General features: G+C 48.4%; 1 protein-coding gene across 1 annotated transcript in view; it reads right to left on the bottom strand.

Annotated features, from left to right (window-relative positions):
* Positions 1 to 17,289, bottom strand: part of DNHD1 (dynein heavy chain domain 1) — a gene marked incomplete at both ends in the record, with an annotated part of 65,109 nt that overhangs the window by 3,334 nt on the left and 44,486 nt on the right. Inside the window, 14 exon segments of the mRNA XM_079707807.1 lie at positions 4 to 190; positions 390 to 1,352; positions 1,484 to 1,662; positions 1,838 to 1,990; positions 2,234 to 2,515; positions 5,298 to 5,769; positions 5,983 to 6,414; positions 6,540 to 6,722; positions 6,971 to 7,120; positions 10,615 to 10,717; positions 10,793 to 10,997; positions 11,196 to 11,404; positions 11,599 to 11,923; positions 11,926 to 13,197. Coding sequence (XP_079563933.1) covers positions 4 to 190; positions 390 to 1,352; positions 1,484 to 1,662; positions 1,838 to 1,990; positions 2,234 to 2,515; positions 5,298 to 5,769; positions 5,983 to 6,414; positions 6,540 to 6,722; positions 6,971 to 7,120; positions 10,615 to 10,717; positions 10,793 to 10,997; positions 11,196 to 11,404; positions 11,599 to 11,923; positions 11,926 to 13,197 — 5,115 coding nt within the window.

Below are 17,289 nucleotides of genomic sequence, written 5' to 3'. Positions count from 1 at the left end.
CACCCTTGGCTCTGGCCAACAGCCCCAGCAAGGGCTGTAGCAGCTCTTTTGGCCAGTGAGGCATCAGATGACAGTTCTCCAGCACCAGCCAGTGCCCGCTGTGCATAGCCTTGCGGAGAATGCTGACCACAGCCGAGACCGGGTCCCAGGCTTCAGAGCCCAGAGCTATCACCTTCAGATGCTTCTGCCCCTGAGGACCAACAGCAAAATGGCAGAGTAACTCAAAGGGATCCTAGGGTGACCCAAGGGACCCAGAGTAATGTCACAAATGACCTGAAAAGTCCCTGAGTAATCCAGAAAGATCCATGAGAATGCTGGGAGGGGAGACCCACACCCCAGCCCAGCCCTAAGAGCCCAGTGGCTCTGTGGCCAAGAGGCTAGGCTCAAACCTGCTCATGTTTGGCAGCCAGTTTCTGGATGATGGTCAGGGGGTGCACAGTGGCGATGGGGTGACCAGGTGGTGGCAACAAAATCAGCGTGGGCTCAGTAGCCTGACTGTGTTCAAAGGGTATGGTGGGAGCACGCAGGTTTTCATCCAGGGGCCGGCCCAGGAGGCTGGTGGTGAAGGTTGCCAGGGCACTGGCCAGGCACTCAGGTCGCAGCACACGCCACAGGATTAGCTTCTGGAGGAGGCTGAATGGGTCAGTCCCAGGCCCCGGTGCAGGACCCAGCACTGTGGAGGACAGTGACAAGTAAGCCTGCCAAACATTGGAGTGGCCTGCCAGGGATGCACACAGCCCAGCATATGGGGGCAGTACCTCTAACATCTCACATTCGTGCCAGGCTCTCAGCCCTAGCCAGGCTGGTCGAGCCACGCCTGGGACTGGTTTTCTGTAGCCTGTGCTGGGAGAGGCTGCCAGTCCAGGCCAGAGGGCCAGCCTCTCCAGCTCTGGTGCCTTCCTTGCCACTTGCAGCAGAGCCAGAGCGCCCAAGGCACCCACCAAGGGTACTTGGGTCAGGCCCAGTGTAGCAACAGTGCTGCCCAGTAGCTGGCGGGTCAGCTGTCTTTTTAACTGCAGCAGATGGCAGGGTAGTTCTTCCTGCTGATGAATCTCACCTTTCATGCTGTTCAGAGCCAGCTTGGTGGCTGCCAGACAATTCTCTGGACTCATACAGAAAAGCGGTAGCAGGTTCTGCAGTGAGCTAAGAGCCTTTATAATGGCCATTCCATGCCAGACCACATGCCGATAGGGTGCCCACAATGCCACCTCCTGCATCCTCAACTCTTCTAACTCCTCGAAATGGGCACGCAGCTGACACAGCTCTGCCTGGGCCCTCACCATGTTTCGCAGGATCTTGGCTGGTTTCTGATACCTTGGGTTCTGGAGCAGCAGCATCGCCAGCAGCCGCTCCTGCAAACAGTCACTTGTTGCGTGGATCCGGCCCTTTCCCACGTAGCTCCCAATCAGCAGCACTCATCTCCACCCCCATTCCTGGGCCCCTGCAAAGCTCATCCCAACCCACAGACTGGACCCCCAGGTACCTCAGCAGCCTCCACAGCTTCCCAGGCGTCCAGGAATCTGATCCTCAGGTCCTGCCAGTGGCTCTCAAGCTCAGGACGCTCTGTGCACAAGATTTCACGCAGCATCTGTTCTTCTAGGATTTCCATGTTCATGCCCAGGTCCAGCACATTCAGCCCTTTCAGCAATTCACAGCCTAGCACTTGGCATCACATGGGAGACGCTTAACCTCTTCCCCGTGGCAGAGCCAGGGGTGAGAGGCACAGGGAGTGTGGCTCCGTGCTACGGTCCTGAGCCCGCTCTGGGCCAGACTGAGTGAAGCTCAGGCCCTGGTGTTCCCACAAAGCTGTGCTGGCAATTTACCCACTGGGCCTCACCTTTTTCCAAAGAACTGAGGGGAAGGGTAGTGCTCAGATAGAGACAGAAGCCAGGCTGCAACTGGGGTGGGCACAGCTGTTCTCGCTGCAGTAGACATTGCAGTTCTGGGCACTCTAGGCCCAGCTCCATGTTGGTCAGTAGCACCGGCAGGCCTGCGAGGGGGAGGCAAGGACACCCTACCCACCATGCCAGCACCTGGGCACCCCCATGCACAAAATCAGGCTCCGACTTGCTCCCCTCTGGCTGACGGGAAGGCTCCCTCGGGGCTCTTCCACAGAGTTAGTGCCCAGGTTAGAGGTGGGAGCTGAGGTCAGACTGGGGTGTTGGAGTCCTGTGGGGCTACAGAGTAGGGGGAGGACACAGGAGACACGTGGGTGGAGGGGACGAGTTCTCACCACCGGCAGCTGCCTCCCGGAGCCGAGGCCCCAGCTCTGGGTCAGCACCTGAGAGGACTCGGGGTTCGGGAGGGGGCGGGGACTGAGTCGCAGTCCCCGCCCCCTCCTCCTGTTCTTTCTCCTCTTGCTCCTGCGGTGCTTCCTCTTCCTTGTTCTTCTCCGTGATTCCCCTTTCTTCTGCCTTCTGTTCTTTTGTCTTGTAACACTCATCGCTCTCATCATCTTCGTCTTCCGTGTCCTCCTCTTTAGACTCTTTTCCTTGATTTCTCTTGAAGCCCTTCCCTGTGGCAGAAAGATGAAGAGGAGCTCTTCTCAGGGAGGGACTCAGGCTCCTGGAGAGCCCCGTTCACCCAAGGGCTCCAGCTCATGAAGGAAGTTCTGTGAGAAGCCACCTTAGGAAAGTCACTTAAGCTCTCTATGACACAATTTCATCATCTGCAAAATGGGGTTGATAGTAGTGAGTACCTCACAGGGTTACTGTGAAGATGACATGGAACAATGCATGGAAAGCACTCTGCTGGTACCTACCAAGCACTCAGTAAAGGGTAGCTCTCATTATTGCTACTCTAAAATTCCAGGGAGGGGTTCTAGTCACCCCTGAAATCAGCTCCACTTCTGCTTTTCTGTAGGTTGGTTAGAAGAGTCAGTGCATTTCCCTTTTTGCCTAAGCAAATTCTGTCACTAACAACTACAAGAGTCATCACTAGCATAGAGGTCATTGCCTGGAAGTAACAACTGGTAAGAGAAAGGCCATAGACTGCGGCATTAGCCACGCTGTGGACAGTGCTGTGCACCAGGTGGCTAGCTGACCAGCAGCCGTCTGCAGCCCCCTTCTCCTTTGCCTCCTCTACTGCAGGATCTGGAAAAGATAAATACTTATTTTTTTAATTGTCAAGAAATTTAAGAATTTTAAGGATTTTTAAAAAATATTAAGCGTTCAAGAAGTGGGCAAGTGGAGGTTGCCAGGTCCACAATTTGGTGTGTTCGTTTCCTATTCCTTAACAAGTTACCACAAACTTAGCTAAAAACAACACCCCATTTATTATCTCTCACATCAGTAGCCTAGAAGCCTGATCAGGCACTCTGCTCAGAGTTACACTGGGCTAAAATCAAGGCTTAAATCAGGCTTCCCTGGTGGCGCAGTGGTTAAGAATCCACCCTTCCAGTGCAGGGGACACGGGTTCGAGCCCTGGTCCAGGAGGATCCCACATGCTGCGGAGCAACTAAGCCCGTGCGCCACAAGTACTGAGCCTGCACTCTAGAGCCCACAAGCCACAACTACTGAAGCCGGCGCGCCTGGAGCCCGTGCTCCACAACAAGAGAAGCCACCGCAACGAGAAGCCCGCGCACTACAACAAAGAGTAGCCCCCCACTCGCCGCAGCTAGAGAAAGCCCGCATGCAGCAACAAAGACCCAACTCAGCCAAAAATAAATAAATAAATATTTTTAAAAAAGGCTAAAATCCCTGGGGCTGCAGTGCTCATCTGGGACTTGCGTGCTCTTCCAGGCTTACTATTTTGGAGTTTTTTGTTTGTTTTTGTTGTTTTACTGAAGTATAGCTTATTTACAATGTTGTGATAGTTTCAGGTGTACAGCAAAGTGATTCAGATATATATATATATATATATATATATATATACACACACATATATACATATATATATATATTCTTTCTTTTTCAGATTCTTTTCCATTATAGGTTATTATGAGATATTGAATATAGTTCCCTGTGCTATACTGTAGGTCCTTGTTGTTCATCTATTTTATATATAGTGGTGTGTATCTGTTAATCCCAAACTCCTAATTTATCCTCCCTGCTCCTTCCCCTTTGGTAACCATAACTTTGTTTTCTATGTCTGTATGTCTATTTCTGTTCTGTAAATAAGTTCGTTTGTATGTTTTTTGGGTTTTTTTTTTTTTTTTTTTTTTTTTTTTTTGCGGTACGTGGGCCTCTCACTGTTGTGGCCTCTTCCATTGCGGAGCACAGGCTCCGGACGCGCAGGCTCAGCGGCCATGGCTCACGGGCCTAGCCTCTCCGTGGCACGTGGGATCTTCCCGGACCGGGGCACGAACCCATGTCCCCTGCATTGGCAGGCAAACTCAACCACTGCGCCACCAGGGAAGCCCATGACTAATGTTTTTGAGAACTTATTATGTATTAAGCACTGTGTGAACTCTTTTTTCATAAATTATCTTAATGCTCACAACAATTTATGAGATGGGTATAATTAAGACCCTCATTTTATTGGCAAATAAACTTGGGCTTAGAGAGGTTAAATACCTTGCCTGGGTCACACAGCTAGCAAAGGACAGTTATTTGACCCAGATAGTCTGCTTATAGAGCCCCTGTTCTGGACAAATTTATTATCCACCTTCTATTCTAGATGTCTATTGTTCTTACCAGTACAACCCTCAACCCCTTCTCCTGGGACATAAACACTCTCCCTTCCCCTAGGAAATGCTCCCTCTGATACTCTACCCAAATGGGTCCCTGATCCAAGCAGGACCAATAGAAATATTTCCCCAGAATTCCTGAACATGGGATAAATTTGGGTAGTAAAGCTCTGAGTTGTAGTTCAAGTTTCTAATAGTGCTGAGCAGATCAGGGTGTGGAAGATCATGGTCAGCCATGTAGATTCAGAATCATTGCAGTATGGGCCCAAAAATGTAAATGTGACCTAATTTATTAATATCATCTTGTCTGGGGACTTCCCTGGTGGTCCAGTGGGTAAGACTCCGTGCTCCCAAAGCAGGGGGCCCGGGTTCGATTCCTGGTCAAGGGACTAGACCCCGCATGCGTGCCGCAGCTAACAGTCTGCATGCTGCAACTAAAAGATCCTGCGTGCCGCAACTGAAGATCCTGCGTGCCGCAACCAAGACCCGGCAGAGCCTAAATAAATAAATAAATATTTTAAAAAATATATCATGTTGGCTGATGAAATCTGGGATACCCTGGCCATAAAAATTTAGTGTCTTCATTATGAAAGGGAAGAGCACATGTGGCTGAGAGTGCTGGGCAGCTCAGACACCCAACATGCACTGCGTTTACTATCCCTGGCTTTACCTCTGCCTTTGGTGGGACCTGTGGCCAAGCATCCAGTCTCTTCTAGAGGCAGTGGATTCAGCCAGATGAGGGCCTGGTTGCTGGGGTCAAGCAGCAGGGGCCAACGGCAACTGAAGTAGTGAGTGGGACTTCGCAGAAGCAGGCCTGCCAGGCGGGCTGACTTTGCCTGGGGCTTCAGGTCTCGGTCCCACTGTAACTGTTCCGATTCAGAGCTCAGCAAGGCCAGAAGGCTGAAGGGAGAGCGTGTGGAGAGCAGGGGTTTCTTTGGTGGCGTGATGACAGATTTCTGCATCTGCTTCAGTGCCTGTGCCACGTCATCTGGGCCCAGCGGCTCCTCGCAGCCCCTACAGAGAGCCAGCCACTTGTCGAGTAGCTCCTGGCGCCGCGTTGGTAGGAAGGGACCCAGGTAGCTGATGGCAGCTGAACACAAGACAGCATCTCCGTACACGGTCGTGCAGTGCCCCTGCAACTTCTGATGTGGAAGGGAAGACCAGAGGGTGTGTAGGCCAGCAGGGAGGGTAGAGGCAGAGGGTCTGGCAGAGAGGGAGCAAGGCAGGGTGTGGAGGAGAGCGTGGCAAGGAGGGCAGAGTGGGACAGAAGGCAGTGAGGGCACGGGGAGGAGCAGAGGAGTGGGGCTGTGGTGCAGAAATGCACTTCAGGGGGCAGCCTAGGAGGGGCTGGTTACCTGGAGCTCTGTAGTCCAGGAATGCGTGGGCGTGAGCAGTGCAGCCTTAATGGGCCACTTGTGATGATGGCCACACCGGGCCTGACCGAGTTTCTCTGCCACGTGCTTGTGGGAAGCCTGGGCATCTTCCAGCTTCTTGGACAGGGCCAAACTGTACGCTAGGATCTCCTGGGCCTGGAACTGGTACTGGCCCAGGCGGGCCTGCTCCCGAGCCAGTGTCGCCTCTGCCTGCCGCAACAGCAGGCCCGTGGGCAGTCCTCGGCGCTGTGCCAGCCCGTAGCACAGAACGGCCCGGAGCCAGGCTGCCAGCCGTGCTGCAGGTGCGCTCACTGCCCGCAAGGCTGCATCGCTCATGCCTGGAGCCTTCAGAGCTAGGTTTAACTTTATCATCTCTGAGTCTGTCATCTTCTCCTTGGGGAAGAACACCAGCTCCTGGGAGAGTGTGTGTTAAGGAGGGTGGGGGAAGACATAGGGGCTCTGAACCTTGCCCCACAGCCTTGCCAAGTCTCCCTTCCATGCCTCCACTGTCCTCCTCCATTGCGCCCCACATTCCCTACCTGATAAAAGTCCTCAGTGCATAACAGCTGCTTGGCACTGGCCCAGCCTGTTTCGCGGTGGAAGAGGTCACACAGAGCATCGGTCACCTGGACCACAGATTCTGGTGGCACTCGATAGCTCTGTATCTCCTCAAAGTCAGCCACCTGCAGCTGGCTCAGGGGCCCCAGGAATGCCTTGCCCATCTGAATGAGGAGAGATGGGCTCTTGAAGTGAGCTCCCAGAATGTCCCCTTTCTTCAATGTATTTCCAGGAGGGCTCATCTTCTCCTAGGGTTCCCTAAGGGACCATACCCCAAGCCATCTTATTACCTTTACCCCCTCCCCAGGAGACTTCATGACAAGTCAACCCATCCTCTCCTCTGGGCATCCTATGAGGGGTTGTCCTCTTCCGAGAGAGGGGCAGTGCAGGGCAGGCAGCAGGGAGAGCCCACCTGCTCCAGGAAAGCCTCATGCTGAGCCCGCAGGGCATCCTGCTGCTTGGTCAGGTTCTCAATGAGGTTCTCCTGCTGCCGACACCCTGCCAGCTGCCGCTTGTGCAGAAGCCTGTTTTGGTCTAGCTGCTGATGCAGTCTGCCGAGGCTCTGTGAACAGAGTTCAGGCTCTGTAGCTCTAGATCCCGGGCCAGGTGGGAATACCCCAAGGGAAGACCCCATGGGCTTGGACTCAGGCACACTCCTCACTCGATAGTCAGGGTGACCAAGTTGAACTCCAAATAGGCCACAGATACATGCTGAGCTCTGAAAGTGTCATTTTCTTATCTGTGAGTTATACATCTAGTAATGCAGCCCCGAGTGGGTGGGTGCTTCTCCTGACCTACCATACAGGCCCAGGAAATCTGAATCCAAAGCCTACACACTTAACCACTGGGCTACACTCTTCATCTTACTTGACCCATTAGTGGCATTTGCCACAGAAGACAGCTCCTCCCTCTTGAACATTCTCCTCCCTTGACTTTCATGAGCCCATGTTCTTCTTTGGTTTTCTCCAACTTCTGTGGCTGCTCTATCTCAGTCTCTTCCTGTGCCATCCCTTAAATATTTCTCAGAAATATTTTCAGGGCCCCCTTCTCTTCTCAGCCTACATTTCTGGGCATCCTCCTTAATCTCATGTCTCTGATTACCACTTATACCTTAACAACTTCCAAATCTTTATATCTAGCCAGATTCTTTCCCAAGACCCACACCCCCATATCCATCTGCTTAGTGGGGATCTCCTCTTTGCTGTCTCACAGGCCCCTCAGACTCCACGTGTCCAGAAGTGAACGTATTAGCTATGCCTCGTCAGATCTCTTGCAATCTTACTCACCTCTTCATGTGTTCTTTTCTCAGAGAACTGTGGCAAAATACATCGAAGTTTCCCAAGGAAGAAACCTAATTGTTACCCTGACTCCATCTCTTCTAGTCCCCCAAACCCAACCCATCTTCAAGGCCTTTCGGTTCCACCTCCTAAACGTCTCTCGTATCTACTCCCATCCCCAACGCCATCATTCACGCCCATGCTCTCTCACTCCTGACCTTCTGCACCGGCTTCCTAACTCCTACTCCCATCCTCTAACTGGCTTTTCAGGCTGCAGCCTAATTGGTTTTCTCAAAGCCAAATATCATATCATCATGTCCCTTAACACTTGCCACTTTTTTCATTTGGTTTACAATGCCTCCCTGACCAGGAGGCCTCTACTCATCTTTCCAACCTCATTTCCTTTTCCTCTCCCAGCACGCTGCTCTCCAGCCATTCCTGACTTTCAGCTCCTCCAACGTGGCACACATCCTCTTGCCTCTGGGTCTTTGCACCTGATGTTACTTCAGCCTGTGACACTCTTCCCAAACCCTTTTAGACGTAATCTTACCTAACCTTCAGGTATCAACCTTGATACTTCATTCATTTGTTTACATATTTAAGGAACGCTTTTGAACACCTGCCATGTTCTACACGTGCCTCTGTGCTACATACTGCGTGGCACTGTGCTTTCTCTAGAAAGTCTTTCTTGATACTTCAGAGCACCCTGGACTTGCTCTGTCATAACACACTGTTTTGTAATCGCCTGCATGAGCCTATATCTTCCAGTAAACTAGGCACCATTGAAGGCAAGGGCAGTGTCTTATCTTTCTTATTAGGAGACAATCTAATACATGATAACATTTATTGGGCTTTTGCTATGTGCCAGCACTTTGAAGTGCTTTACATGTAAGATCTCATTTAATTCTCATCCTAACCTCTCTGGATCTGAGTTTTCTCATCTGTAAAATGGAAGAAAGGATGGCCTCCTTAGAAAAGTTGAGGCGAAAATTCTGTCTATCTATCTAGATGTAAGCATAGATATAGACATGGACAAAAATATTAATGAGTGCTCGGACAAAAAATATGGAGTTCAATTAATTTTTTTGAGTACAGTAATAAATAAATGAACCAATTGAATATGAGAGGGAAAAGAGATGGAGGGGTCCAGAATGACCCCGGGGATTTAGCTTAAATGACTAAATGGATGGTGGTGCCATTTCCTGAGGTAGACAACACTGAAAGAAGTACACACCATTATGGCTGTTGAGTGAATGCCCCTGAGACTATGAAAATCTCATATCCAGATTTTGGGGTTCTTGTGTTGTGTTCTGATGTAACTGACCCAGGGATCAAAGAACAATAACACCCTTAAGCCAGATCAACAATTCCTGGTATTATCCATTTTGGGAAAACGTAAGGCCCAAGACAAGAAACTGGAATTTGGAAAACATGGGAAAGAGGACTCCTGTCCATCTATGAACTTCTCAATTTTTTTGCATCTCAACTGAGCCTTCATGTTTAATCTAAGCTAGTGATCCTCTGTGGCTGATGGTAGGCGGGCACCAGTACTATGAGGACTGCACAGAACACATGTGGAGTAGATACATGTACTTAGACACAATGTAAGCCCCTGGAGTTGTGCAACACTGGATGACAGCCCTGAGGGCACCCATCAGAAGAGGCAGGTTAGGCATTGGGAGCTGGAAGCCCTGAAAGCCCAGTAGAAAGTAACTCAGATTATCTGCTCATAAATTGATCACTAGTTTACTTCACTGTAGTTATCCCTGAACCTTCATCAAAAAGTCTTGTGTAGCAGGAAGGAAAAAGAAAATGCAATTTCAGAATTTCTCTTATTGAAAACAAAACAAAAGAAAAAAGTCTCTTTATTTTAGGAAAACACTATTAACTAAGAGTGTTTGACTATAGAAAGTGTGATGACCCCATTGCTACCAGTTTTAGCTAGATATGAGCGGTTTGTTTATTCAAAGAAGAAAATTGCTCTGTATAAGAAAGCAACACGATTTAGGGTTTGGACTAGAAAGAAAAATCTCTTATTACATGAGCACTGTATTTGGGGAGCTCTAAAGGAAAAGTGGGGTGGCTGAATAGCATTGCGGAACAGTATTGTGGAGATGGGAGGAGGAGAGAAAAGTCTGTCACTAGCAAATGCCCTGTAGAGGAAGGTGACAGAGAAAAATTCAGGACACTGAGGTCTAGTATGCCATTTAATCTATTTCTGGTTCTGTTCTAGAATGTAAATGGCCCCCACAGCCATCTCCCATCCGCTGTACATAACAGTGTATATTTTTATATATACAGTGTATATATTTGGGTATTTGGTGCTTTTGTGGAAGGAAGCCGTGCAGGGACAAAGCAGCATGGGAAGAGAGGACAGCTACAGGAGGTGTCCCAACTAGCAGTGATAGAAAATCCAGGAGAAGAGGATTACAGTGAGAGGGGACCATGAGGATGTAATCCTGCCCCATCCCCAATGGGAATCTCTGGAGAGCTTGGGGAGCATACTGAAATCCACACAGTCAAGGTACTAGGGACAACAAGAAGCAGACACTTGGGTTTCACGTATTTAGAGGAACCAGCCCGATCTCAACTGCGCCATGGGGAACTTTGAGCCTGAGCTCTAAAGGAGGAGGTGGCAGGAATTAGAGAGATCCCCTGGGGAAAGGGGGACTCTCAGGAGACAAGAGCTAAGGTTCAGTCTGTATGGTTCCTCCAAAGTACCCATTTGGGCTCCTGCTTTGACCCTACTGTGCATGCCTCAAAATCCTCTCACCTTTACCTTGCGGGAGTCTTTCAGCTGCTGCTTCAAGCTAACGACCAGGTTGGCGTGGGCACTATGCTGCTCAATCAGCATCCTCAGATTTCCCAGGGCATCCTGGATCCTGAAGACACAGTGTGCCAGTGAGTGGACCTGAGGGAGCAGAAGGAGGTACGGGGGAGGGAATGGGGCCACTCACCGCTGGGCCTTGTTCTTAATCTGCAGGGTCATCTGTTGCTGCAGCAGCACAAAGTTGTCCAGGAAGTCCAGGAAGGTCTTGGGGGTGACGAGAGGCAATTCCGGGCACAGGTGCTCGTGGTAGCTGGCAGCCGAAAGGTGGATGAGAGCCATGGATTTGGCCACACTGGGAATTGAGGCCTGAAGGTCTGGGCACTTCAAGAATTCTGCAACAGGCATGGCTTTAGCCTGGACTTGTGAGTTCATAGGGGAAGAAATGACAGAGACCCTCTCCTGGCTCAGGAAGGAGGGCAGAAAAGGTGAAGGGGGCTCAACTAGGTTCTAGAGAGAGAGACTGACCTAAGTAATAATCCTCTTTAGAACCTGGTCAAGATGAGTGGCAAGGACAGGTAAAAAGGGCTCACCATCATCAAGGGGTGGGCTCTGAGCACCCTCCAGATGGTGCTGGGCCACACCGACCAGGGAATCTTGGTCCCAGGGTTCATAGCAGTCGGTGCTGGCGATGGCCAGTTGAAGGAGCCTCAGGAAAAGGGTGGAAGGCAGCTGGTTGTGGGCCTGGTCATCTCCCATCAGGATGAACATGTGCAGGTGGCCGCACACCTGCTGGTAGAACCTGTGGGGCAGGAGCTCAGATACCGTCCTCCCCTTTATCCCTGTTTGCCCATCTAGGCCCCCATCCCAACATGACGCCTCAGCCCTGCTCTTCTGTGCCCTCACAGCAGCCCTTAGGTTTTGTGGGGGATTTTGGCCTTTGGCCAGGGTGGGGCAAGAGCAGAGCAGCCCCTAGCTTGGGGTTCTTGGCCTCACCTCTGCAACAGCATTTCCTTCTTGACGTTCTGCTTGACACTAAGGTTGTCCCTGGGGAGATGTTCTTCAATATTGTCCAGATCTGCCTCTGTGTACTGGTCAGGGAACCTGCCTGAGGTTGCCAGGGCCAGCAGGCGATGAAGGGTAATGAGATCCACACCCTTGGGCACCAGCAGGGCCACTGGCTGGCCTAACATGCCAGCATGCCAGCTGGCATCCCGTAGACACTGGAGAATGGCCTCCTCTGATCCACATGGCAGATGGAAGAGGCGGGCCTGACAAATGCTAGCAGCCAGAGTGACGGCAGTACGGCGGCCAGTCCCCTGAGCCCCGAGAGCAGGAGGCCATGCTGCCTGGGCCTGGCTAGCACCCGGACCAGGCGGGCCACATGCTGGGCCATCGAGCGGCACCGGGCCAGGTAGGGGCTCAGCTTCAGCTGAGCAGCTGATGTGGCCAGCCGCTCCTCCAGGCTCACCCACTGCCGTTCCAGGTACAAGTTGGAGCTCTCCGAGTTGGACCGTAGTGTCAGTTCCTGACTGAAGACCAGGTCTGAGGGCTTTTCCTGGGGACAGAGCAGTAGCACTGGGAGCAACAGGGGGGATATCACGTCTACCTGGGTTGTCTTCTGCCACCAGTTCTTGGCTCTATTATTCAGCTGGAGTTTGTAGCTGGAGGTCCTTGTGCCTTCCTCCTGGCTTATCTCCTGACTTAAGCTCCCTGTGGCCACCCTCTTTACTGGTGCTCTGGACGGTGCTGAATCATTGGACAGTGAGCCTGTGCAGACCTGAAGGCCGTACGGGTCCTCGTCCTCCTCGGTCTCACTGCCGCTGTTGCTCAAGTCCTCCCACTGGGCCAGCTCCCCTTCGGATTCCACTTCAGGCACCTGCTCTTCCTCCTCGTCCTCCTCATAGCCCTTGCCCAAGCTCGGGGGCGCTGGCCCACAGCAGAAAACATTCTGAGCTACCTCTAGGAGCAGGTTGGCACAGAAGGAGCATTCCCCGGGGCTGTCCAGCCGGTCACAAAAGGTTCTCTGTGCCTCATGTAACCAAAGACGCACTATGTTGCGCGTGGCCATCATGACTGCCAGGCGGGTGCCATGTAGGCCGGACACCTGGCGCAGGTGCTCCTGGTGGTTGGGACAATCCACAAAACCCTGGGAGTCCACCCTGATGGGCAGCAGCTGCAAGCTGCCCAGCAGCTGGCTCACAGAGTGCAGGGAGAAGCGGTAGTGTGGGCGGAGGGGTGAGGGCACAAAGCAGTTGCCCACCGCCTCCCAGGCCTCCACGGAGGCCTGGACCAGGGCTCTTGCTAGAACACTCTCCCGCTCCACAGAGGGGAAGCTTTCGAGCCAGGCCTGGATGCTGGGCACATGCCTGCTCAGCAGCGTGGCCAGGGTCACGCTGCCCAGGGCCAGCACAGTGAAGAGCCGAGAGAGGCGTGGGCACAGCGGGAGCTCGCAGAAGCCTGGCACTGTGGCAGTGGCGAGGAAGTTGACTATAGGCTGCAGCGTCTGCACTTCCAAGGTGCTGTGGGCATACACGGTGCCGTCTATGGCCTGGCGCAGAGTCTCCAACTCTGGCTGACAGCTCTTCTCTGGGTCTGTGGGCCGTGAAGAATAACAGAGAGAACAGGCGTAAGTCCGCACGACGGCGTCACCCCACTCCTCCTCTCCCTGCCTCACTGGGTCTGCTCCTGGCACACACGGGGTTCTAAGGAATTTTGTGCATCTGGTGTGTTGGGACTTGGTCTTGTCTGAGTAAGTTCTCCTCTCTCCCTCGCGCTCTCTTTAAGAGTGAGTGATTTTTTCCCCTCTTCTGCCCCAAATCCTACCTCTAAGACCAATTACATATTCCTTAACTGAAGGTTAACGAGTAGGAAGGTTTGGAAACTGAGACTGGTGGAAACATGATCTGACCACAATAGAGGGAAAAGTGCAATCATCACAGTCAAACATAGTGAAGTTATATCTCATGCACACTTTTATAAAGTCAACTTTATTAAGAAATTATTTATATAAAATAAAATGTACATATTTTAAATAGTTCAGTGAGTTTTGGCAAATGTGTATGCCTGTGTAACCACCACCCCAGTGATACTTAGGACACTTTCATTGCCCCAGAAAGTTCCCTCATGCCCCGTCACAGTCTATCCCCTTTCACACTGTCCCAGGAATTTCTATCTGATCTGATTTCTGTCACTATGGATTAGCTTTGCCTGTTCTAGAACTTCATATAAGGGAATCATACGGTATGTAGTTTACCATGTCTGGCTTCTTTCACTCAGCATGATTTTGAGATTCATCCATGTTTGGCTTGTATCAGTAGTTTGTTCTATTTCATTGCTGAGTGATGTTCCATTATGAAAATGTCACAATTTGTAGATCCACTGACACATTGATGGACTTTTACGTTGTTTTCAGGTTTTGACTATTCAGAATAATGCTGCTATGAACATTCATGTATAAATTTATTTGAGAACATACATGTGCTTTCATTTCACTTGGGTAAATACCTATGAGCAGAACAGCTGGGTCATATAGTAAGCATACATTTAATTTGTAAGAACTGTCACACTTTTTTTTTTCATAGTGGTTGTATCATCTTACACTCCTACCAGCAAAGTGTGAGGGTTTCACTTTCTCCACATTTCACAATTATTATCAGTTTTTCTAATTATAATCTTTCTAGGTGTGAAGTACTGTCCCACAGTGGTTTTAATTTCCAGTTCACTGATGCCTAATAATATCAAGTGCCTTTTCATGTGCTATTGGCCACTCATATATTTTTCTTTTGTGAAGTGTCTATTCAAGTCTTTTCTCCATTTTTTAAATGAAATTTTTCTTACTGAGTTATAAGAGCTTTTTATGTATTCTAGGTATAAGTCCTTTGTCAGATATATGTATCATGAATTTTTTCTATGGCTTATTTTTTCATTTTCTTAACAGTATCTTGAAGGACATAGGTTTTTAATTTTGGTAAAATACAATTTTTGTATCTTAAGAAATCACTGCTTCTAACCAAGTTCACACAGATTATTCTCCAATTTTTTTTTTTTTTTTTTTTTTTTTGCGGTACGCAGGCCTCTCACTGTTGTGGCCTCTCCCATTGCAGAGCACAGGCTCCGGACGTGCAGGCTCAGCGGCCATGGCTCACGGGCCCAGCTGCTCCGCGGCATGTGGGACCCTCCCGGACCGGGGCACGAACCCGTGTCCCCTGCATCGGCAGGCAGACTCTCAACTACTGCGCCACCAGGAAAGCCCCTCCAATAATTTTTAAGTTTTATAGTTTTAGCTTTTGCATTTAGGTCTATAATCCATTTATAATTGATTTTTGTGGATGTTGTGAGGTAGGATTCAAGGTTCATTTTTTTTCCCCCCACACAGACATACAGTTGTTTCTGCCCCATTCACTGAAAAGACTATCCTTTCCCCCATTGAATTATCTTGGCACACTTGTTGAAAACCAAATGATTGTATATCTGTTCCTTTAAGCTGTATCCATGTCCTTATACCAATATTACACTTTCTTGATTACTCTAACTGTATATAGCAAGTCTTGAAATCACTAGTGTAAGCCCTCCAACTTTGTTCTTCTTTTTCAAAGTCGTTTTGGCCCTTCTAGGTCTTTAGCATTTCCATATAAGTCTCAGAATGAGTCTGTCAATTCCTAAAAAAAAAAAAAAAAAGCCTGCCCAGATTTAGACTGGGATTACAGTTAATCTATAGATCAATTTGGGGAGAATGAGCACCTTAACAATGTTGACTCTTCTGATCTATGAACATGGTATAGCTCTTCATTTACTTAAATCTCCTTTATCTCAGCAATATGTAGCAATTTTCAGTGTATATCTTTCACTAAGTTTATTCCTAAATACTTTAAGCTTTTAGATGATATTTTAAATGATATTTAAAATTTTTGATTTCCAATTGTTTGTAATTAGGATATAGAAATAATAATGATTCAACAGATTTACTTTGTATGCTGTGACCCTGTTAAATTCACTTATTTATTCTAATAGTTTTGTAGTTTTTTTTTTTTGATAGATTCCTTAGGACTCTCCATGTAGTAAATCATGTTATATGCTAGTAGAGACAGTATTACTTTGTCTTTTCCAATTTTAAAGGCTTTTATTTCTTTTTCTTATTGCACTGATGTGGGTCTCTGGTGCACTATTGAATAGAAGCAGTGAGAGTGGACATTCTTGCTTGTGACTGATCTTATGGAGAAAGTGTTCAATATTTCACAATTAAGTATGTATTAGCTGTAGATTTTAATAGATGCCCTTCACCAAATTGAGAAAGTTCCCTTCTTTTCCCAGTTTGCTGGGAGTTACCATAAATAGTGTTGATCTTTTTTTTTTTTTTTGGCTGCACCGCAACACGCAGGATCTTAGTTTCCCAACCAGGGATCAAACCCATGCCTCCTGCAATGGAAGCATGGAGTCCTAACCACTGGACCACCAGGGAATTCCCAATAGTGTTGAATTTTATCAAATGCATTTTCTTTATCTATTGAGGTGATGTTACACTTTTTCTCCTTTATTCCGTTAATGTCACGAATTACATTGATTGATTTTTGAATGTTGAGTCAACTTTGCATTCTTGGGATATACCCTACTTGATCATAATGTGTTGTTCTTTTTATATGTTGCTGAATTTTACTTAATATTTCATTGAGGATTTTTTAAAATAAATTTATTTATTTATTTATTTTTGTCTGCATTGGGTCTTCATTGCTGCACGTGGGCTTTCTCTAGTTGCGGCAAGTGGGGGCTACTCTTTGTTGCAGTGTACGGGCTTCTCATTGCGGTGGCTTTTCTTGTTGAGGATTCCAGGCTCTAGGCGCATGGGCTTCAGTAGTTGTGGCACGCAGGCTCAGTAGTTGTGGCCTGCAGGCTCTAGAGCGCAAGCTGAATAGTTGTGGTGCACGGGCTTAGTTGCTCCACGGCATGTGGGATCTTCCCTGACTAGGGCTCAAATCCATGTACCCTGCATTAGCAGGTGTATTCTTAATGACAGCACTACCAGGGAAGTTCCTGAGGATTTATTTTTGCATTAATATTTATGAAATATCATGGTCTATAATTTATTTTCTTGAAATATCTTTTCAGAACTTGGTATTAGGGTTATGGTGGCCTTATAAAATGAGTTGAAAAGCATTTATTCAATTTTCTGAAAAAGTGTGTGTAAGTTTCCATTTTTTTCTTAAATATTGGATACAATTTAACTGTGTAACCTTCTGAGACTGGGGATGTTTATTATTATGAATTCAAATTTTTAATAGACGCATAGGGCTATTCATTTTCTATTCTTTTTCCTCTCGAGTCAGACTTTGATAAGTTGTGTTTATCAAGGCATCTGTCCATTTCATCTAAATTGCTAAATTTATTAGTATAAAGTTTTTCTCAATATTCCCTTGTTCTCCTTTTTAACATCTTTAAAATAAAACCTCTTTCATTCCTGATGTTGATAATTTATATTTTCTCATTTTATTTCTTGATTTGTGTTCCTTGGGGATTCATTTTATTTATCTTTTTCAAATTTTGGCTTTACTGATATTTTCTACTCTTTGTGCTCTATTCCGTTTCATTGATCTTTATTATTTATCTCCTTCTAATTACCTTGGGCTTAACTTGCTCTTCTTTTTCTAGGTTCTTAAGCTGAAAATACAGATCACTGATTCCAAATTTTTC

Source organism: Hyperoodon ampullatus (assembly GCF_949752795.1).
Source record: "Hyperoodon ampullatus genome assembly, chromosome: 7".
Classification (NCBI taxonomy): domain Eukaryota; kingdom Metazoa; phylum Chordata; class Mammalia; order Artiodactyla; family Ziphiidae; genus Hyperoodon; species Hyperoodon ampullatus.
The sequence above is the reverse complement of the archived record's forward strand: the minus strand, read 5'-3'. Positions and strand labels throughout refer to the sequence as shown.